At 47.1% G+C, this 22,324-nt stretch overlaps 1 protein-coding gene across 1 annotated transcript in view; it reads left to right on the top strand.

The window, feature by feature from the left end:
- The window catches only part of ZNF697 (zinc finger protein 697), a gene marked incomplete at its 5' end in the record, with an annotated part of 70,468 nt that extends 52,699 nt beyond the window's left edge, over nt 1–17,769 (top strand). Inside the window, 2 exons of the mRNA XM_082612174.1 lie at nt 14,458–14,738; nt 16,369–17,769. Coding sequence (XP_082468300.1) covers nt 14,458–14,738; nt 16,369–17,747 — 1,660 coding nt within the window. The 3' untranslated portion in view covers nt 17,748–17,769. The remainder of the gene's footprint in view (nt 1–14,457; nt 14,739–16,368) is intronic.
- Nucleotides 17,770–22,324: the final 4,555 nt, after the last annotated feature.

Here is a 22,324-nt window from a genome sequence, read left to right as displayed (position 1 = left end):
TAAGCCAATAAGATACAGTTGTTTTCCCTGTTTTATAGATGAAAAAGCCCAGGCTCAAAGAGGTTGAGTAACATACAGAGCTAGAGACTGGATTCACTCGCGCGGTCTGGCTCCAGAATCTGAGCTTTTAACCACTACGAGTATTGCTTCCCTCCAGGAAAGGAGAGACTGCATCAAACCATTTTTTGAGAACGAACAGCATGGCAAGAGAAGAGAAACATAGGGTGCCTTCTGGAAGGCTTAAAGCATCCCTTTTTGTCTGAGGTTAGCTGGCAGAAGTCAGGGAGAGGTTAGAGAGCTTTGGGCTACATTGTTGAGGGCTTAGAGTTTGTGTTTCTGCGGACTCACTGGCAGAGTCAGAGGTTTCGGACACACTGGCAGAGTCAGTCAGGTTTCTGAGCAGGAGGGGACATGGAGTGGCAACTGTGTTTTAAGATGGATCCAGCAATGATATGTAGGTCCCTGTAACTGGTAAGAGTGTTTACTGCAGTAATAATGGAAAATAGAGGAGAGACATAAAAGGAAGGACTTGGCAGCTGATTTGATTGAAAGGGGAGAGGGGAGCAGTCAAAGCTGACTCCAGGGTTTTCAACCTGATGAGTAAGAACGGAGAGGCATTAACAGAAATGGGCACCGTCAGGAGGAGTTGATTTGTAATGAAGATTTGGGAGGAAAACAAATGCTTTTCAATATGACTAGGGTCAGATGCTTTACAAATGGAAATTCACTTAGTGTTTTCAACAACCTTTCAAGGTAACTTGTTTTTCCCATTGTATAGATGAGGGAACTAAGTCTCAAATTGGTGAATAACTGTACTAGGAGCATACAGTGTATCAGTGACACTTCTGTCCAAAACCAGGTCTATTGATGCCTTAACACGTGCTTTCCCCCACTTTGGGCTGCCATCTGTCCTGTGTCCCTTGTGACATACAGGGCAGCACTTCAGGATAGAAGGGACATTAAAGCTCCTCAGTGGTGTTGCTTGGTGCATCATTAGAAATGTGGACCTGGAGTACAGGTCAGGGGTTCGGTGGCAGGTGGGGAGTTTCACTTTCGTGGGGTCTGTAGACAGAGCAGGTACTTATTGAAAACTAGGGGAAGGGGCAAAACGATTAAGGGGAGAGGGAGAAGAAAATGTAAACAAAGCTGCAAGGTTGACCTGTTTTAGTAGATAAGAAGAGGGGCAGGGCGGTAAGGTAAGTAGAGAGGGACTAGGACAGTGCAGTATCTTGGATGCTAAGGAAGGATTTCTGTAGTCATTTGTCGAGTCTCGATTATATATGCCCAGCACTTTACAGTGTTGATGGTGAGATCAAAGAAGAGACCGACCACTGGACTGGAAGATGGAAAGTTATAGCTGATATTGATGTGAGCCAGACTAAACGTTAGCAATGACTATGATCTACTGAGATGGCTCACACCTGGGAAGCCCATGGTTCACCAGGAAACTGATGTCTGTGGTGATGAGGTTAGAGTTTATCAGGGCTCATTGACACCAGCCCTCCTTTTCCCAATAGCCTGTAAGACGTGTTGGCCAAACAATGGCACTGCAGAAGGAGATGTAATATTGCTTGATAATTGGCTTTAGGCATTTAAAAAGTCTCTGCAGAAGAAAAAGTCTCTCCTTTCAATGAGAGAGTTTCATAGTTTGAATTTTTAAAAACGTCTTTAAAAATTCTTTTAAAAATGATAGTACTGGACTTCCCTGGTGGTGCGGTGGTTAAGAATCCGCCTGCCATTGCAGGGGACACAGGTTCGAGCCCTGGTCCGGGAAGATCCCACATACCGCGGAGCAACTAAGTCCATGCACCACAACTACTGAGCCTGCTCTCTAGAGCCCGCGAGCTACAACTACTGAGCCCACGTGCCACAACTACTGAAGCCCACGTGCCACAACTACTGAAGCCCACGTGCCTAGAGCCCGTGCTCTGCAACAAGGGAAGCCACCACAATGAGAAGCCCGCACACTGCAACGAAGAGTAGCCCCCGCTCGCCGCAACTAGAGAAAGCCCGTGTACAACAATGAAGACCCCAACGCAGCCAAAAATAAATAAATATTAAAAGAAAAAAATGACAGTCAGTACTAATTGTTCAGGTTGATATGCCATAGGCTTTCTTTTCTCTCCAACTGTCTCTTTTATGATGACTTTTTTATCTTTTTTTTATGATGACTTCTTTTTCAAATGCTGTACCAAGGACATGGAATTATTAAATGTTTACTATAACACTCCATTAAGTCAATGCTAATTCAAAACGACTGCCATTTTCTGGCCAATGAGATGTCTGTTTTGTCTAAGAAAGACGGTAGATAATTTAATTCAGAGGTCATTTCTGAGGATCCCATGAAGGTAAGTTTGAAGAATATCTTTTATGTTTTTCAGTGGAAAAATATTTAAAATCAAAATAGGGGGAAAAAGCAAGAGTCCAGAAGAGAACAGGAAAAATAGGAAGAAAGAAGTTAGCATCAATGAAATTCTATCAGCAAAGCCAGAGCACTAAAACCCATGAATAGGACAGAGCTCGTTGGGAGAGTCTGGTGCGGGGGAGATTGTACTTAAAAGGAATCAGGTAACCTGAATGGTAGTCCCAATTCTGCCACCAATTCACTACCTTTGTGAGTTCAAACAAGGCACTTATCTTCTCTGGTCCTCATTTTCCTTATCTGTAAAATGAGGGATCCTTTAAAGAAATTTTCAACAAAAAAATTGTGAGATTCTCCCATTATCTGTGGAGGGAATCTCTTCATTTAGCTTGTGGTTGGCTTGCTCCTGTCACCTGGCCCACTTCTGCACCACCTCCCATGCAGAGAATGCAAAGCTATTCAAACAAGCAAAAAGATATGATAGAAAAGAGGGTGAATCTGAGAAACTGTATTTGTAGTCATGGGCCATGTTGGGTGAGTATGGGTTGGGTTGTACCCTTCCTTAATTGTCCTTAAGTGTGACCTGGACTCCTTGTACTGGGGAGTTTGTTTTACTCCCAGAATCCCTTTCTTCATCTGGGTATTTCCATGTTATTCTGTATTTGCAGGCAGGATGACTTTGCTAACACTGAAGATTTGTTACGAATGAGTTGGTGACTTTTTAATTTTAAAAAGATTTTAATTCATTTTCTTTTCAGAAGAGAAGGATTAACAAAGTGTTTCGTGTCCTGGGTAGGTTATGGGTTGATTAATGTGCTTTGACTCATTGCCCAAATAAGCAACTGATGGGAACCATAAAACCGGGGTCAAACTTGTATAAATAATCTATATCCTAGAGAGGCAGTGTGTTAGAGGCTTGAAGAGCAATTTAACATCCTCTCAGTGCACCTGCCACATAACACAAGGAAGTGAAAAGCCGACAAACTACTGATGGCCGGGAGCCCAAGTCTCCAGCCTGAATCTTTCAGCCAAGCTCCATAGGCTATGTTGGGCTGTGTAGAAAGGGGATTGGAACAGAAATTGAGATGCCAGTGTCTCCTGTCTGTCCTCAACTGGTGCATTCATGAGTAATTCACTTAACCTTTCTGGGTCTCTGTTGCCTGACTCATCTGTAACAGGGCACTAGACTAAATCAGCAAACTGGATCAGGCAGGTTGCGTTTGCCAGGTGCTTCATTCTGCTCCATACCCTTTGAAACTTCCTGATGTTTTTGTCTGTGCTACTGCCTGATTTGAGCTTTACTGTCACTATCTTCTCTTCTTCACTGGCCCACCAAAAGATCTTGTGGCATACAGTGGTGAAATTGCTCTTATCCCCCTTCCCCAAAACTGCTCTGGATGATTTCGGAAATGATAGGAATGTATCATGAATCCTCTGTGCTACTGGTTTATAGCAGGGCTTTTGTTTTGTTTTGGGGCCATGAATCCTTTCAGAGTCCAAGGGAAAGCTGTGGGCCTTCTTATCAGAAGAGAGGTTCTGTGGACACATTCACATAAGTTATCAGGGAGTTCATGGACTCTGAAGGCCCTCAGACTAAGAACCCAGGCCTAAGGAAAATACCATTTTTCTGTTTACAAGCTTCTATAGGACGGCTGCTCTCTCCAGGAAATGCCAGGAACTAGAGGTAAAAGGATGTAAGGAACCCAAACAGTCTGAGCCTGACGACTGACTTAGGAACTATGGTGTTCAAGGTGTGAGTGGGTCCTGGCCACTCCAACCTCCTCCTTGAGACAGACGCCTCACTGCCTGGATGAAAGCTGTGTCCTGTAACTGCTTCCGTGCACCATAGACTTACCATGTCTCCTTGGCTAAAACGGAAACTATCTGCGAGCTTTTGGTTTCCGATATAAAATGGGAGCGTGATATCTTCTAGCTGTTCTCTTTGTAACGTGGTATGAGTACATTTGGATGGCATCCTTAGTGTTTCACTGAGAAGGACACTAATTTAAAAGTTCTCAGGTTGGGCTAATAAAGTAATTCTGTTCCTGCCAGTGTTCATCTCATGGAGATCACTTTTTCATAAATCACCAGTGTATTAGCTTCCTTTTCATCTACACACATTTTTTTTATCCCCTTAGAAGATCATCCTGGAGATGATGAATTATCAGTGTACTTAATCTGTTGGACCCTTGCCTCATTTTGTCAGCTTGACTTTCCTGGGGATAAAGCATTCCTCTCGCAGAGATGTCATGACCAGTGCCCCCAGCCAGGTTTATTTCCTCTCCCTCTTTTTTTTTTTTTTTTTTTTGACTACGCCACATGACTTGTGGGATTTTAGTTCCCCAACCAGGGATCGAACTCAGGCCCTTGGCAGTGAGATCAGGGAGTCAGAAGCACTAGACTGCCAGGGAATTCCCTCCTCTCCCTGTTGCTGAACTAATGGTGGAAATAAACAAACACTGGCTGTGGCAGCATCCTTCTTTGAGTTCTTGGGAAATATGCAAGTAGATGAAAGCGGAAACAGTTTTCTGATTCTATTTTGTATATTACAGCTGTTCCTCTATCTCATAAAAAGAAAAAAAAGAGACTCAAAAGCATGAAACTTAAATTTCTTTAATCTCTTTTCCCCACTGCCTCTCTCCTCAATATCCGAGAGCTCTGTTCAATATTAGGCATTGTAATCACTCCTGACTTGGCATACTTTGTAAAAAGCAGACTAATCCTTTTGTGGAAGTCACTGACATTTTATTACGGTCTGTTCAGAATGTAAATGAATATAATCAACCTTAAATTTCAGAAAGAAAAAGGATTTGTTATGTTTTCTATTTTTAAAATTTATTAGTAAGCTTCGTAGCACATAGAAAAGTAAAATCTCATATACCACCACCCAACTTCAACAGTGATCAATGTATGGCCATCTTGTTTCATCTGCATCCCTGCTACTCCCCTCTGTTCTGGAATTCCAGACATAGCATTTCACCTGTAAATATTTCCCTGTGTATTTCTTAAAAACACAAGAGTAATTCCTCAATATCAAATATCTAATCCTCATTCACAAGTCCACAATTGTCTTATAATTTGTTGTAGTTTATTTCAATTGGGATTCAAATAAGGTCTATCACTGAGGTTGGTTGATACATCTCAAGTGTTTTGATTTGTACGTTTCTCTCCTTTTTTTATTGCCATTTTTATCATTTTTTTAAAAATTAATTAATTAATTAATTTTTGGCTGCATTGGATCTTCGTTGCTGCACGTGGACTTTCTCTAGTTGCAGTGAGCAGGGGCTACTCTTTGTTGCAGTGCGCGGGCTTCTCACTGTGGTGGTTTCTCGTTGCGGAGCACGGGCTCTAGGCATGCGGGCTTCAGTAGTTGTGGCTCGCGGGCCCTAGAGCGCAGGCTGAGTAGTTGTGGCGCATGGGCTTAGTTGCTCCGTCGCATGTGGAATCTTCCCGGACCAGGGCTCAAACCCGTGTCCCCTGCATTGGCAGGCAGATTCTTAACCACTGTGCCGCCACGGAAGTCCGATTTTTGTAATCATTTCTGAGGAAACTGGATTGTGTCACATATTTTCCTATGATCTTGGTTTTGCTGATACTGTTATTTTTAAGGAAATAAGAGTAACAAGTATATAAGTTTTAAAAATGTGTACTTAAGCGTATGTAAATGTTTCACTTTACGCTGAAAAAAGTCTAGCTATGGAGTTTAAAATTTAATCAGGCAGGAACAATGAAGCATCAGATGATGTCTCTCCATTTTTATTCTCTCTTTCTCTTTGTTGGACGACACCTTGGAGGATACATGCAGAGGTGTCACTTACCCACTGCTGAAATGAACTGGGCTGGAACATGCCAGCCATTCTTTATCAACGATGTCAAACAGTTATTTTAGGCAGAGAATTGGAAGAGCCATTTTTCCTGTTGAATTTGCAGTGGGAAATTGGGGTGATTGAATGTATGCCTCAAACCCTTTGGTCCCAACATTCCTCTCTCCCTATTCACTGTGATGAACGTTGTCTTGAGGGCTGTTCATTCCAGTGGAAATAAGATCACAGAATCATCTGGGTTGGAAAAGACTTCCTGAGGTCACCTGACCCCATCTGGTAAACTTAACGAGGGATTCCAACATCAACTCTCCCAGAACAAAGCTGTTTGTTAACAACTCCCATATCCCCCATAGACCCCCTTTGCATTCTAAGTCTGTTTTCTCTTTTGTCCTTCAGTGAAATAGATTATTAAATTGATCTTTCTGCTATGCGTTGTATATGCCTGTACACACACATGTCTGTAGATCTTTAAGATTAATTTTGATTCTTCCCTGCTGTCTTTTACAGCGCAATAATCCCATTCCATTCTCTGTATATAGTAATGTTTTTTATGAAAAATAAGATATTTTCATGAGTAAATTTTGACATAGGATGGGATTATTGCAGACTGTGTTTTTTAGCTACGGTGATGGTTAATTTTATGCATCAACTTGGCTGGGACGGTAGGTACACAGATATTTGGTCAAACATTATTCTGGGTGTTTCTGTGACAGAGTGTTTGGATGACATTAACATTTAAATTGGTAAACTTTGAGGAAAGCAGATTGACCTCCATAATGTGGGTGGGCCTCATCCAGTCAGGTGAAGCCCTGAATAGAACAAAAAGACTGATTCCCCTGAGCAAGGAGGAGTTCTCCAGCAAACAGCCTGCAGACTGGAACTGCAGCACCAGTTCTCCTGGGTCTCCAGTCTGCTGGCCCACCCTGTGGATTTTTGAGCTTGCCAGCCTCCATAACCACATGAGACAATTCTTCATAATAATTCTCTTTCTGTATACACATCCTATTTGTCTTCTTTCTCCGGAGAACCCTGACAAATAGCGTGGGGAAAAAAGACAAGTATATGCCCCAATTTATTTGGCTGGCTGTTTTTGAAGTGATGTTTTATATTAAAGAGATGGAAAGATCACTGGAGAAGCCATCAGAAAATTGAGATTCTGGCCATAATTCTTCTAGCAAACTGCCTTTCAGTCTCTGATCTGGTCACTTTCCCTCTCTGAGCCTCAATTTCCTGTCTGTGGAAGGAGTTTCAGCAAACGGATTCCCAAGTATATGATTCCACGACATACAAACATTGAACATTTGAGCCAACTACTGAGGAGTTATCTGAAGACAATTTTTCTGAGGACTGCCCAGGTGCTAGATAAAAAAAGACGCTGAGGGGCTTCCCTGGTGGCGCAGTGGTTGAGAGTCTGCCTGCCGATGCAGGGGACACAGATTCGTGCCCCAGTCCGGGAGGATCCCACATGCTGCAGAGCGGATGGGCCCGTGGGCCATGGCCGCTGAGCCTGCGCGTCCGGAGCCTGTGCTCTGCAATGGTAGAGATCACAACAGTGAGAGGCCCGCGTACCGCAAAAACAAAAAACAAACAAAAAAAACCGCTGAGGCTGTACACAGGTAGTGCTTTTAGATGATGCCAAGCAGAGCAGAGAAAAAAATCTTGAACAGAAGTATTCCCTGTGCATCAGGTAGAATATTCTATTTTAGTTAAATGTAAAATCTGAGACGAGTAAATGCCTGCACGAAAACCTTTAGCTTCTGTGCCTTCTTATCTGAGGGCAGATGGTCTAACTTTGAAGGAGCTTAGAATCTGTCTCTGCATTGCAATAATTCTTATTTTGTGCAGGACTTGTGGGGTGGTGGCAGAGCCTTGGCAGCTGTGACAAGCTGAGGCCCTACAGCCAAACTGAGGGGTCCTGGCCCAACCATTAGACAGGAAATGCCTGACCCCAAGGACATATGTGCTATTCTTGACCATAAAGATTGGAAAGAATCTCAGACTAGCTCTGGCCAGTGGGGTTGTAAATGGATTTCTCTGTTGCCTTGGTTTTGAGCCTGTCTAAATTTTTTCAAATTGGGCTTCCCTCTCCAGGTAAAAAATGCAGTCACCACAAGGAGGAAACCATATTATTTTAGCTTCTCCTGTCTGGAGAGTGGTCAATACTTAGCTGCAGTAATCTTTTAGCTCTGTCTGAAATTACCGTGCACCTCATGCAGCAGTCTGCCACTTGGGAGGTTGGCATTTGGGGTTGGACAGTCTGGGTGTGTGACTGGGAAGTCAGTTGGCCCTTGGGATGCAGACACATTCACCCTGTTCACTGGAGGCATCCCCTCCCAGTATGGTGAGGTGGAGTTCTTTGCCCTTTTCATTCTTTCTGACCACAGGCTCACCCATGAGGAGGCAGGACTCTGATGCCTGTATCCCCTGAGAGGCTGGTTGACTGTTTACCCAGTTGGTGCCTGAAGACTGACAAATGATTAACCCCCCGGAATCCCCAGTTAGACCCCAGTTATGGTCATGAGTTCAGCCTTTAGAGCTGCAGACTTAAATTGTTTTTCCAGCATTCTACGCAGCCGGGCGCCCCTGCCGGACTCTGCGATGGAAACCCTCCCTGGGGAGAGAGTGGTGCGCAGGGGGCGTGGGAAGTGAAGGGAGGAAGCACTGAGGGCTTCGGGGGAGGCGGGATCTGAGCCGCGCCGAGGTAGGGAAGGGACCGGAAAGGAGCTGCAGCCTGGAGGAGGCCGAGTGGGAGCCGCTCCTGGCCGGCCGCCTGGCCGCTTCCTTCCCCTGACATGACAGGCCCGCCGGCCTGGCTCCCGGCCACCTGGCAGTGGCTGTGGCACATGACTGCCTATCCCGCCTGGGAGGGGGCGGGGAGAGGTCTGCTCTCAGGCGGTGGCTCCCCCAGCCTGGCCATCCCGCCTGCCCAGGGGCCGCAGGTGGGCCCGCTCCTCTCCGGGGGGTACGCCCTGGCCAGCTGTCCCCTTCCCGGGGAGTGGGAATGCCAAGCAAGGAGCCAAGAGAGGCTGGGGAGAGACCTGACAGTACCTAGGAGCTGTGTCACCTGGAGCTCAACTGGCTGAGCCTCAGTTCTCTTCACGTGGAAAACAGGGTGGATGACCCTCGGTGCTCACCCGATGGAATTACTGGAGTCAAATGAGAGGGATCCGCTCCAGTGCAGGGTCAGCTGCATTGGGCATCCCAACGGGAGACGACCGGCAGCAGGGGGCTGTGAGCGCCGCACTCCACCACTCCCATTCCCGCCAGCAGGGGGCGTGACACGGGAGGTCCTGCGCACGATGCCCCAGAGAAGGACGGCCAGGGGCTCATCTACCAGGAAGGTGGGGGAGAGGTGTGTGCTTGTGGGCATCAACGTCTTGGCAGGAAGCGACGTTGAATCCTTAAAGTGGTGGCGCTTTTGCTGTTGGAAAGGAATGGGTTTTGCGTTTCTATCGGTCCAGAGGGCGCTGTTGGGAGAAGGTGCCAAGAAGCTCAGGCAGGTTAAGTTCTGATTCTGGCTCCGTGGCTGGCTCCACTTCCCCTTCCCCCACCTCATTCCCTCTCTCCCCGCTCCTTCCTTCCAACATACATTATCACATTTACTTCCACTCTGTAGCAGTATCTTCAGACTGATCGGATTCGTCTTTCTCAGGGGGTTGAGCTTGTCTAGAAGGCGCTTGAGCCTAGTGACTTTCTAGAGTTAGAAACATTACTCTTTTCTGAGTTGGGGGAGGTAGGGGGAAAGGAACATGAAAATATTAAAGGTTCTAAAAACTGGAATTTGAGCAGTCTCGGCAAAGTTGGCTGATCCTACCCTGATGGGGTCTGCGCCCTAGAGAAGGGTTTGGAGGTGGTGGTCTTGGGTGTTTGGGAAGTTAACAGCTTGCTGTGGGAGTCAGGTAAACGAGCTGGAGTTGAACATGTCTAACGAAACTGACAGTGGTGCCTCCCTGGATTCATGGTCCTGCTTGTGGCATGACCAGGAGAAGAGGACTCGGGCACATCCATACCCAACCTCCTCATTGAACAGAAGCCCAGAGGGGCAAGTACTTACTGTAAGTCACACAGCACAGTGTCTTTGGTGGCCAAAACCAGGGCTCTCCTCATTACTGCTAGTTCAGTGATTAGAACCAGATGCAGAATGGATCTTACTTGCCTGACTACTCCCACTATTACCTGTGTTTGGTTTTCCCCCCTTTAAACTTGTACCCCTTCTTACTGGCGGGGAGGGAGAAGAGCTCCCTTATAGATGGTTTAAAGTCAGGATTTGTTGGACCACGCATACTTTAGACGAATACTTCCCGTGTGCAGGATGGGTTATCAGCATCTCCAAACCAACAAGGAACTGAACCTTTTTCCCTCTCCCCAGCTCACCTAAACAGCCAGCCCCTCCCTGGTTCTTGTCTCCACGTGGCGGGCTATTCATTAATAGAGCCTTTAGTGGCCAAGCCAGAGGAAGTTTTTTGTTGGTACTTGCCAAACACCATTCTCGGTGAATATAGCTGTGAAAAGGTGACCCCCAATTTGAGAAGTGTGGGTGTGTGTGTGTGTTCTTTAATCAAGTCATTGCCATAAGTTTCATATTATAACTACCATTTATTGTGTCTCTGCAGTGTGCCAGCTGCTTTTACATTAACCTTATATGGTAGGTGGCAGCATGCTTGTTTTTATGGATGCAGAATCTGAGGCTCAGCAAGGTTGAGTCACTTGCACAAGGTGAAGTCGCTGACAAAGAACAGGATTTGAACCCAGGTCAGTTTAGCCACAAAGCTGTCACAATGTCCTGCCACCTCCTCATTAGCTAACCCTGGCCTTGCCTCGGAAAACATGTTGCTAGTTCTTATTTTGAGAATGAATGGAACAAAATGTGCCTAGATAGCTAGTGACTGACAGTTCGGTTATACCGGCGTGTGGATAACATTTCTGCAAATTAAGTCTTCTAGACTGAGCTAAGCACAGCTCCTGTCTGTCTTTGTCTTCCTTTTTGCTGCTTTTGAATAATTGTAGGTTTTCCTATAATGTATTTTATCACGTTGAAAACAAAGTTGGCATATTTTGCTGATAATAATACATCTTTATTGTAGAAAATACTGATGTTCACAGAAAGGAAAAGTTATCCCAAACAACACACCAGCTTCTGGTTAAGAATGTGGGTACTGGAGCTGGACTGCAGGGGCTTTGTCCCTGCTGTGCCACTTATGGTTTGTATGACCTTGCTAATCGCTTAACTTAAGTGCCTAGTTCCTCGCCTCTGAAGTTGAAAATCATACCCTGCTTCATTGGGTTGTTGTTAAGATTAAATGATGCAAAGCCCCTAGAAGTGACCAAGAGATATTTAACATTTTGATAAATAATCTTCTGCTTTTCCTCTCTGAACCTGTGTAGACATGTGTAACTATAGGCTGGGGTGCATATACTAATAAGCAAATGAGATTATTTTTAAACCAGCTAGTTTTCATCTAATAATATATTGTGACTACCTTTCCATACCTCTAAATAGCCTTCTCCGTTACTTGATAGCTGCCTAGAATCCTATGATGTGATGGTGTGAATGGAGCTGAATCCATATTGTGGGGCATGCAGATTTCCAGTTTTGCACTAACATAATGCATTTTAAAACGGATTTGAGTAGATGTTGTACCATGAGTGTATCTCTCTAGGCAACAGGAGCTTCCTACTCTTTCCAGAACATACCTAGTCCTCCCTCCCCTGGTGTGAATAAGGATCTGGACATGCTCCCTTTGGGAGCTCAGAGCCTCCTTAATCCTGAGTGGGGCAGCATTGTGAACTTCATAAGACAGTTCTAAATGGGGAACTTACTCAGATTCTGCCTCTCCCTGCTCTCCCCACTTAAATCTAAAAAAAAAAAAACAAAAAACTTTATTTATTTAATATCTCTGGTATGAACTATCTCTTGGTTCCCAAGAAATCACAAATCAGAAAGTCCGCTTGTTCCATTTTTGCTGTGTCTGAGGTGGTCTCTAAGAAGGCGCTCTGTCCTTCTTAAAAGGGTTTGGGGTAAAACCTTAAGCTTTCCTGCTTCCCAGGGTAGACCATTATATCCTACCCTTCATGGTGGAGGGCTGCAGTTACTTCTGTACCATTCTGGGTACCATACCCTGCCATTTTAGTTTTATGAATTTCTGGTGACACACTTATTTGATTTCCTTTACTTTATTGATAAAATTCTTCTTGCTGGTCTTAGATTGGCAGAAACCATTGATTAGGTCCCCTTTAAGTCCCCCTCCCACCTCTCCACTGTTTTCAGCCACTAGCAAACCAACAGGTCACATGTTTGAAAACCTCCTACCGCCCATTTTCGGGGTGTATTATATCTATGCTGACTCAAGGGCTGTACTTGTCTGTAGAGTCTGAGCTCCAGGAGGCAAGAGGGTGACAGGTAGAAGTGACTTGGGGTCAATAGTCCCTTGCGGGATAGACCTCTTAAAAGGTTTATGGCTTTAAAGGGATTTACTCCTACAGCCTAATCCTGTGTTTGGGACCTGGCATTTTAAACAGTTATACATTCTAAAGGGACCAGCTGTGTTCCAGGACACCGCTGACTGACCATCCTCAGTCCAGCCATTTTCCTGTGATGTTTAAGAGGCAGGCTTGATGTTTCCCTCTAATCTAGGGAGCATATCATCAGCTCTGAGAAAGGATATAATGTGCTATTTAGGGCCATGAGTCTGCCAAAATTACGGAGAGGCTGGTGTGTCTTTGAGGTGTGCTGGAATGGCATCAGGACTTAGAAAGAGGAATACTGTGTGAATTCCACATTTGGACTACTCAGAGTATCGAGTCCATGCCACAGTATTTTCCAAAGTGCTTTTTAATGTTTCCTTCTGACACCCTCCGTGTGTGAAAGGTTATGTAGCATTATCCTCCTTGCACTGATGAGGACACAAACAATGAGAGGTTAACTGACTTGCCCCGGGCTGCAGAGTAAGGCTGCTGCCCGTAACTCTTGCTTTCCACGCCGAAGAGTCACAGAGCCAGGGCTGCCTCTGGGAAGCCCTGTCAACAGAGGCAGGTAGGAAAAGCCGCATGCTCAGCCATATTCTTGCTAGTCCTGTTTGGGGACTGCCAAGGCAGAGGGAGAGCTGGACACTTCAACGTCGGTCCAAGATCCTTGACCTGTAAACTGTTTTGCTGCCTTGAGCTGAGCTGTAAGAGTGATAGATGGCAGACGTCAATTATTTTGGGCTCAACTGCCCAGTCTTGGCAGGGCGCCCTATACTTTTGAAACGTAAACCTGCCATCTACAAAAGGTTTAGGAATCTGATGTCATTGTCTCCCTACAACTCACACGTTGGCCTGTTCTGTAGAGGGGTTACCAGTTGTGCCAGGGGACGTTCCTGTTAAGGGCTCTCTACAATTAAAGTATATAATAAGGCAAAATATTTCATCAGGCTATAGAGATGGCTTCTAATACAGAGGGTCCCTGCATCTCTTCCACCCCCACCCCCAACAGACCTACTAAAGCTTGAACTACTTGGGTCACTGCTCACAGGAAAGCAGCAGATCCTCACTGGAGCCAGGATGCTGCTGCTGCTGGTGGTGACACAGCCTTAGATAAGAAGTTAATATACCGATGCTTTTGTTAGTCTTGTGTCTTCAATGTACTTTTCCTCTGGTTCCTTAGAGGCCCCCTCATAACTAGCTAAAATCCTCACAAAATTGCTGTGTGTTTGAGGAGGGCAAGCTGCCCCTCCCCCCCAGCTTTACTGAGGTATAATTGACCTCAGTAAATAAAATATTGTATACAAATAAAAATTGTATCTATGTAGAGGAGGGCAAGCTTTAACTAGAGTAAGGAACTCATGGAACTTTGAAGAATCACAATTGGTTTAATTCCCACTTTACTGCTTACAAGTTAGCCTTAGGCTAGTGGGGTCTTCTTTTTGAGCTTTAAGTTTTCTCATCTGTAAAATGGGAATACCACTGTTACCCCACTGTTAAAGCTATAGAGCCATGTTAATAGAATAATCCACTTCATATATGGAAGCAGATGGAATTGTAGTCCAGTGAGAGTTGACACGTGCATCATGAGTTGCCACTGTTCCTCTGCTACCCAGACCAGCCTCCTTTTCGCTCAGTTCTATTTACCTTAAAGCGTTGAGATGGAGCAGAGATCTGCCATCTGGGGCTTGGAACTCTGTACATTTTATTGGACTGTGCCATTGATTTTCATGGAAATCAAAGCCAGACCTGGTAGGGGGATGAGGCCGGACTCACGTGACCTTTATCTGTGTGTTTTGTCTGGAGCAGGGATCCGTGGTCACCTCCCTTGTCCTGTTCTTCCTGGATGGAACGAGAAGATAAACGGGGCGTGTGTGAAGCCCAGGACTCAGAAGACAAGGGGATGGGCTCTGATTTTGAGAACTCTGAAGACAGGGAAGGGGACCCAGAAGACAGAGGAATGGGCTCTAACCCACATGATGCAGACAAGAGAGAATGCCACCTGGAGCAGGAGATGGGCTCCCACCCACAGGATGAAGCTCTAAGAGGGGACTCAGAGGAGAGGGAACTAGTGTCTAACATCTGCACAGGTGAGGAGAAAACAGCAGTTTCGGTGGAAGTTGCCCTATTCACATTTATTTCTAGCTCCTTCAGAGTGATAACCAGGGACAGCGTTCTTAGGAGGCAGCTCTCTAGAGGACACCATTAAGCAGATTCTGTACGATCTTAAGCCTGAGGAATATCCTTTTCATCAGTCTGGTCTGAGGTGGGCTGTACTGGTAAACATGGGGGAAGAGGGTAACTCACAGGCGTGCACTTTACAGCATACAAAATACTGCCATCAAGTAACGCTTGTAACAGCACAAGAGGGAACACAGGTGGCACTGGGACCTACGTCCTGGCGTTGTGGGAGACTTAGATGAGTTGCTTAGCAGAGATCCAGATGTTTACAGTTACAGTCATCCTCCCCGCTTGCAGATAAATAAACACAGTGGTAAGGGACCTGCCCAGGTTCACGTGGCTAATACCCAAAGTGCCCAAGGCCTCTCCTAAATCCCTGGCTATTCCTGATCTGGAAAGAGTAAACGCTGGGCCTCCATCCGCTTCCTTGGTTCCATCTTTGGGCTTTTGTTGCTTTGTCCTGCTCTGTGCATGCCTTGGGGACAGAAATGAGCTGAAATACCGTATGATCAGGGCCGTGAGGTTACATTCCTTCCCCAGGACACCTCCCAGACCCCGCTACGGCCCTCCCTTGCAGTGAACAGAGCACGTGGTCTTTCACGTCCCAGTAACTTTCTTGGGTGTCCTCTGCTTGGGGATAAGCAGTCAGAGGCAGACAGATGTGTGTTCTGGATCAGCCTCTAAGTTGGACTCACCAGCTCTAGGCCCTGCACTCACCTCCCCTTTTTCCCAACCCCCCACGCTCCTTACACAGTAAAGCCCTTAGGTTGGGGTGTGTTTGGTTTGTTGTTCCACCTTAAGCGGTTGCAGACTGACCAATCATATTTAAAAACTCAGTTCGATACAGTACCAAACGTAAGGTAGATAGATAGTGGGAAGCAGCCGCATAGCACAGGGAGATCAGCTCGGGGCTTTGTGACGCCTGGAGGGGTGGGATAGGGAGGGTGGGAGGGAGGGAGACGCAAGAGGGAAGGGATGTGGGAACAGATGTATATGTATGACTGATTCACTTTGTTATAAAGCAGAAACTAAAAAAAAAAAAAACAACTCAGTTCGGCGCCTAGTTAGGCCGGGTGGTCTTTTCTTGTGGTTGGCTGGAGTGGCCTTGTCTTTTGAGGCTAGGGCCTTGAAAGGCATTGGTGGCTCTTGGAGTGGTCAGATGTCTTACGAGATCCCAGAGAGTCCCACTTGGCCCAGACTTGACCATCTCAAGCTGACTGTCAGGACTTCAGGTGGCCCTGGGGAACAGAGCCTCAGGTCCAATGGGTGGGGCCTGGGCCCGGAGACATCTGCCTGAAGAACTGGAAAGCCAAGGGGGCAGGTGAGCTCGCTCTCCTTTAGGCCTTCCCCAGGAGTCGCCAGGTGGGAAGGAAGCTGGAATTGGGGGTGGAGGAGACAGGGACCTTGGAGAGAGAGTTTGAGAGTCCCCGGGGGAGGGGATTACCCCGTGGCCCACCCTCTTATTGAGACGGGCTTCCTCTGGGTTTACCTCTTGAGCGCCCAGTATAGTCACCCCCACTGCCGCCTTTTCTGTTGCAGAGGGGCTGCTGAGCGAGGAAGAAGGGGTTGCTCTCCGTGAGGAAGAGGATGACCAAGCTGGAGTAGCTGAGATGGCGATGTTCGCAGGGCTGTCTGAGTCCGTCGGCATTTCCCGGAGCCCCCAGGAAGAGGAGGAAGAGGAGCAGCCGCCTCCTGCCGTGCTTCCCTGGAGGCGGCACCTCTCCCTGGGGAGTCGACACCGGGGTGACAAGCCCGCCCACCGCCGATTCCGCCGGCTCCACCACCCCATGGCCATGGACCTCGGGGAGCTCGACAGCCTGATGGCCAGCATCATGGACGCGCCCACCATCTGCCCCGACTGCGGGGAGAGCTTCAGCCCGGGCTCCGCCTTCCTGCAGCACCAGCGCATTCACCGCCTGGCGGAGGCCGCCGCGGCCGCCAGTCTGGAGCCCTTCGGCTTCGCTGGCGAGTGCGGCGGGGTGGTGGGGATGATGGGCGTGGGCGTGGCGGGGGGCTTCGGGGCGGGGCCCGCACTGGCCCGGCCCCCGCGCGAGAAGCCCTTCCGCTGCGGGGAGTGCGGCAAGGGCTTCAGCCGCAACACCTACCTGACCAACCACCTGCGGCTGCACACGGGCGAGCGGCCCAACCTGTGCGCCGACTGCGGCAAGAGCTTCAGCTGGCGCGCCGACCTGCTCAAGCACCGGCGCCTGCACACGGGCGAGAAGCCCTACCCGTGCCCCGAGTGCGGCGAGGCCTTCAGCCTCAGCTCGCACCTGCTGAGCCACCGGCGGGCGCACGCGGCGGCCAGCGGCGCGGGGCCGGCGGCGCTGCGGCCCTTCGCCTGCGGGGAGTGCGGCAAGGGCTTCGTGCGCCGTTCGCACCTGGCCAACCACCAGCGCATCCACACGGGCGAGAAGCCGCACGGCTGCGGCGAGTGCGGCAAGCGCTTCAGCTGGCGCTCGGACCTGGTGAAGCACCAGCGCGTGCACACGGGCGAGAAGCCCTACATGTGCTCCGAGTGCGGGGAAACCTTCAGCGTCAGCTCTCACCTCTTCACGCACAAGCGCACGCACTCGGGTGAGCGGCCGTACGTGTGTCGCGAATGCGGCAAGGGCTTCGGGCGCAACTCGCACCTGGTGAACCACCTGCGCGTGCACACGGGCGAGAAGCCCTTCCGCTGCGGCCAGTGCGAGAAGCGTTTCAGCGACTTCTCCACGCTCACGCAGCACCAGCGCACGCACACGGGCGAGAAGCCCTACACGTGCATCGAGTGCGGCAAGAGCTTCATCCAGAGCTCGCACCTGATCCGCCACCGCCGCATCCACACGGGCAACAAGCCGCACAAGTGCGCCGGCTGTGGCAAGGGCTTCCGCTACAAGACGCACCTCGCGCAGCACCAGAAGCTACACCTGTGCTAGGGCTGCGCCCAACGGAGGCTGCGCACGGGGTGGGGGGGCGGGGGGCTAGATGTCCTGGGGACAGACCCTGTAGAAAGAAATGGGGAAGGGGGGAGGGGCAATCGGAGAATGACTGGGGAGCCTTGAGGTGTCGGGGGTCCTGAAGGGGAGGGTTGAGTAAGACTTGTTCTTTCGGGGGTGCTGTATTTTGCCTGCCTCCTCCCTAACGAAGAAATGTTTGGGAGGTGTGGTTGAGCGTGGCGATGTCACCACATACACGCTGTGGAGGATGAAGAGCGTGCAGGAGCAGGCACTTTGAGGACCTTGAGGAAGGGGAGTTGGGGGCGGGGGAGGGTACAGGATGACAGGCAATAGAGTAGCTTGGGCAGTGATGGCCCGTGGGAAGCGGGGAGAGCGTGTGGTTGGAGTGAGGGTTATGGGGTAAAGTGAAAGACGGGTATGAGTAATTCTGTCCTGGTTTCAGCAGGTATTAAGCCACTGTTTGCCCTGTCCCCACACATCAGCTATAGTCCCGCGAAAAGTAGAGGAACTTTGTCCGTCCTACAGGAGTGGATATTTGTCTGCTCTTCCCTTCCTTCCTCTGAGCCACAGCTAGCTGCTATGTTGAGGTGTCCAGGGGAAACTGGACAGAAAAGCTATGCACCCTCGTCTCCAGGGTGGAATCTCTGAGGTTTAGAAATTCATTCACAACTGGTTTTCAGATCTGGGAAATCGTGGTCCTGCTCCTGGTTCTTTGCTACTTCCTTTAAAATAGTCTAGCTTCATGCTGGGTCAAGGTAGTCTGTGTGGATGACCAGACCCCTGCCCCCGGGGTCAGGTGTGTTCCAGGCCCAGTATTTCTTTCACGTCTCATCTGTGATCTTTTAAGTGCTGGGAAATGGAACAATCGCAGCTATGTGTGACTTTTCCTTTTCCAGGTCAGCTTGATGCTTGTTTCGAGTGAAACTCAGGCCATCAACAGTTGCCCCAGCGACCTGCTACAAAAGTCAGTTTGCTCAGAGTTTTGCTGGCCTTATGTGAAAAATCCAGGAAAGCAAATGTTCCCATGTTGGGGCGCCAGGCTCCTTCGTCTCATTTGCCTTCATTCTGTATCTGTGTACCCCTCCCCCTCTGCAGTAGTGGGGGAGATATTCGAACCCACACCTCCACCCATATTGATATGGGCTCTGGTCTGAGTAGAAATTTCTCTTTCCTGCACAGGGTGGCACAGTAGACTCAAGACTCAAGACACAAGGAGGGCACAAGCAGGGAGAGGTGTAAATGCAAAATTGCCAAATAGCACAAGCAATGAATGTCTTCTGGTTGTTATATAAATGCCAAAATAGCACTTTTGTATCTCTAAAGTGCTTTCTGCTTTTTAATGCTTGTTAGTTGTTTCTCACTTCTTAGTGAGGTAGAACAGTATTATGACCCCTGTCTTAGGGAAGGCCTGGGGACAGGAGTGTGACAGGTAGTTCTGAAGAGAGGCTGATGACAGTGTGGATAGGTGTGGTCTGCCCTTTTGTGCTCTCCAGCTCAGCTGCTAGGAAGACTTACCTGTCGTGATTTATATAATAAGGACACTGAAAATTCTTACGCTTGATGGAAAATTTAAGGCTAGTCTAGAAGGGCCAAAGATGTCCTTGTTGACAAAGCTGGTCTTTGTCATGTAATTAGTGTCCTAGATGTGTTCCATTTCTAGTAGGGGCTATAGTTAGATGACTCTTGTATAGACTTCAGCTGCCTATGCTGAAAATCCCTCCCTTAGGTTAGCCTTTAGAAGGTAGAGTTGTGGAAAGCAGTTTTGTTTTCTTTATTAGCAGTTGTTAACCTATGCTTTTCATGGAAGCATCTTCACAAACTGTTGGACACACTTGAAGGAAAAAAAAAACAACCCACAAGATTGTTTTTACAGTTTTAGCAAGCTTTCTATGGATGCTGGTAATTTATACTTGATCAGTTGTATTCTAGCAAAGAACCTCTTTGGGGACTCTAGGAAAGCACGTTTTTGCCATCATAACACTTTAAAAAAAAAAAACCCTGAGAATTCTGGGCTTGTATAATGCCTGTTGATCTTGCCCTCTTAATCAGTTTGTTGTCATTCACAAATGCAAATAGATTTTCAAACTATAGATAGTTTTGGAAGATACTAATTCCTTTTTATTTTAGTCAAGAGTAATCTGAGCAAAGCAAGTGTCCGTTATTTATTCTGACTCTTGTAGTCTGAATACCAAGTGTATGAGACTCACATGAAAATAATATAGCCAATTTGTAGGTAATCTTATTACTTTGTGTTTTTTTTATGCACATCTACCTCTTCCAGCTGTTTTAAGTTCTCTTGAGTCTGTGCCTATGAAATCTCATCCAACTTTTGATTATTCATGAGTTTATGATCCACGTTCTGGGTCACTTGGTCTTTTGCTGACATTTTCATACTATTGCACAGTCTCATCTGCATCTAGTGTGTTCCATAGCAGCAACTTTCGAGCATGGGTTCAATGGGGAGAGGAGATGGAAGCTAATGTAAAATAATTTACTGGCGGTGGAATTCTTTGGATTTCACTGACCCGCTCTGTTCTTTCTGTTACCATAGATAAGAAAGCCAGCCACTACTTCACTAACCCTTCTGTGACCACATCCCTTAGCAGAAGAAAACAGTCCAGGCACCAAACACCCCACTCTCATGGTGCAGCTAAAATGTGATTCCATTTTTCTTATAATTCTTCAAGGAACATAGCTGCATTAAGTGAGGTTCAGTGCATTTGGAGGTTGTTTCTTGTATCTAGTTTTAGAAAAATTGTATTTCTAAAACAAACCCTGGTAACTGGTTCACCCTTGAAAATGTTACTCTGAAGATTCCTTCCACCAACTCATTAATGATGGTGGAGGCAAATGTATCATTTATTTCCTGGGGAGTTTGGTCAAGTGCAGGCTGCCCTTTACTGAGAAGAAGCTAGAGCAGTTTTAAATAGGTTAACTGGCTTGATTAAATATTGAGTTCTGAGCTGGAAGGAGAAGACGAGAAGTTAACCCTTTGAGCCATGTGGCCTCTTCAAGATCCAGAGGCTGTACATATGTGAAAAAGTACAAATTAAGAACCTGTGTTCGTAGACAATCTGAACTGTGTTTCTGAAGTTTGTGCACATTTTCCTTCACTGTAATGTTATTTTACAGCTGTTTGTTAAAATGGTGAATAATTTAATGATCCTAAAAGTAACAGGTTTTGTGTGAGTGTGTGCTTGTGTATGTGAGAATTGCCTTATTTTCAGGTTGTTTTATTTAATGATGGTTCCCTGGACAGCATTGTGGTGTTCAGCAACCAGTATGGAATATTTGTCATTAAATCCAGATCAGTCTTTTACCATGTCAGTCTTTCCTTTTTACTTGTCACCCATTAAATATCACTCAGTTCAGTCTAGGGAAGCTATGCTCCGGTAGAACAGGAGTGAGCAAACTACCAAATCCAGCCTGTCCCTTTGTATGAATAGAATTTTGTTGGAATACGGTTCTACCCAGACAGCCTTCCTGACATAGTGTCTATGGCTGCTTTTGCACTAAAACGGCAAGGCTGGGTAGTGATGACAGGCTACGTGATCCACAATTCGAAGATATTTATGATCTGGATCTTTACAGAAGAAGTTTGCTGACTCCTGATTTAGAATGTTCCAGCGGATCCTAGATCATCCTGGAACTGGCTGATGTCTAAATAGCCTGTGCATTGTAACCAATAATTCAGTGCAACACTTTTGCACTAATGTGGCTTTGGGATGTTGGGAATGTGTTAATGTTATACTGTTGTACCAATTTCCAAAGATCTGTGTCTTCATTCCTTGTAAGAAGCAATCTGTGGGGAATTTTGGCAGTAGGCAGGGGGAAGATAGTCACGGAGAAGGCAGGCAGCCTCAGGTCCCATCTCTGATCTATAAAAAATGTATTCCTGAATCACATAACAAAGTATTTTCTCTCCCCCAGTTCTCGGAAATGCAGCTTAATGACTACAGATAATACTGAACGGAACTTATCAGCTAGACTGACCTTTTGCTCAAAATATTTTCTAGCTAGTCTCTGCCCATGGAGACAATGAAACAGCAGTTTGTAAGGAGGGGTTCACAAGAAACGAAAAAGAGGAAACATGATAATAAAAACACCTTAATTTCTTTTAATGAGCACAGCTACCTCCTTGAGTGAATGTCCACAGCCCTTTCCCTGCCTAGCAGGGCCAGCGGATGCTGGGTTCTGGTCCTGGAAGAAGGCAGTCAGTTCTGTGCCTGCAGCATTCCTCCCCGAGCCTGACTATTCTGGCTTGAAGCAACCACCAGTCTAACTCCTAGTCTCTGGGAACCTACATTAAGCCAAGCATTTGAAGTGCTCATTCAGTGTCCTGTGGGGACACAGCAGTAAGCGTGGCCTTTGGTGCTGCACCGTGAGGGGATGCTCAACCTCAACTTCCAATTAGAGCAGCCCCTGTCCACGTTCCAGGTAGAGAAGGTGTATCTGGTCAACTTGGAATTCTCCAGGCTTGGTTAGTTTCAGACAGAGATTTTCTTAATTTAACATTAACTGCACAGTAGAATTACCTGGAGAGCTTTAAAACCACC

Source organism: Mesoplodon mirus, assembly GCF_964341445.2.
Source record: "Mesoplodon mirus genome assembly, chromosome: 3".
NCBI lineage: Eukaryota > Metazoa > Chordata > Mammalia > Artiodactyla > Ziphiidae > Mesoplodon > Mesoplodon mirus.
This window is presented reverse-complemented; position numbering and strand designations above follow the sequence as displayed.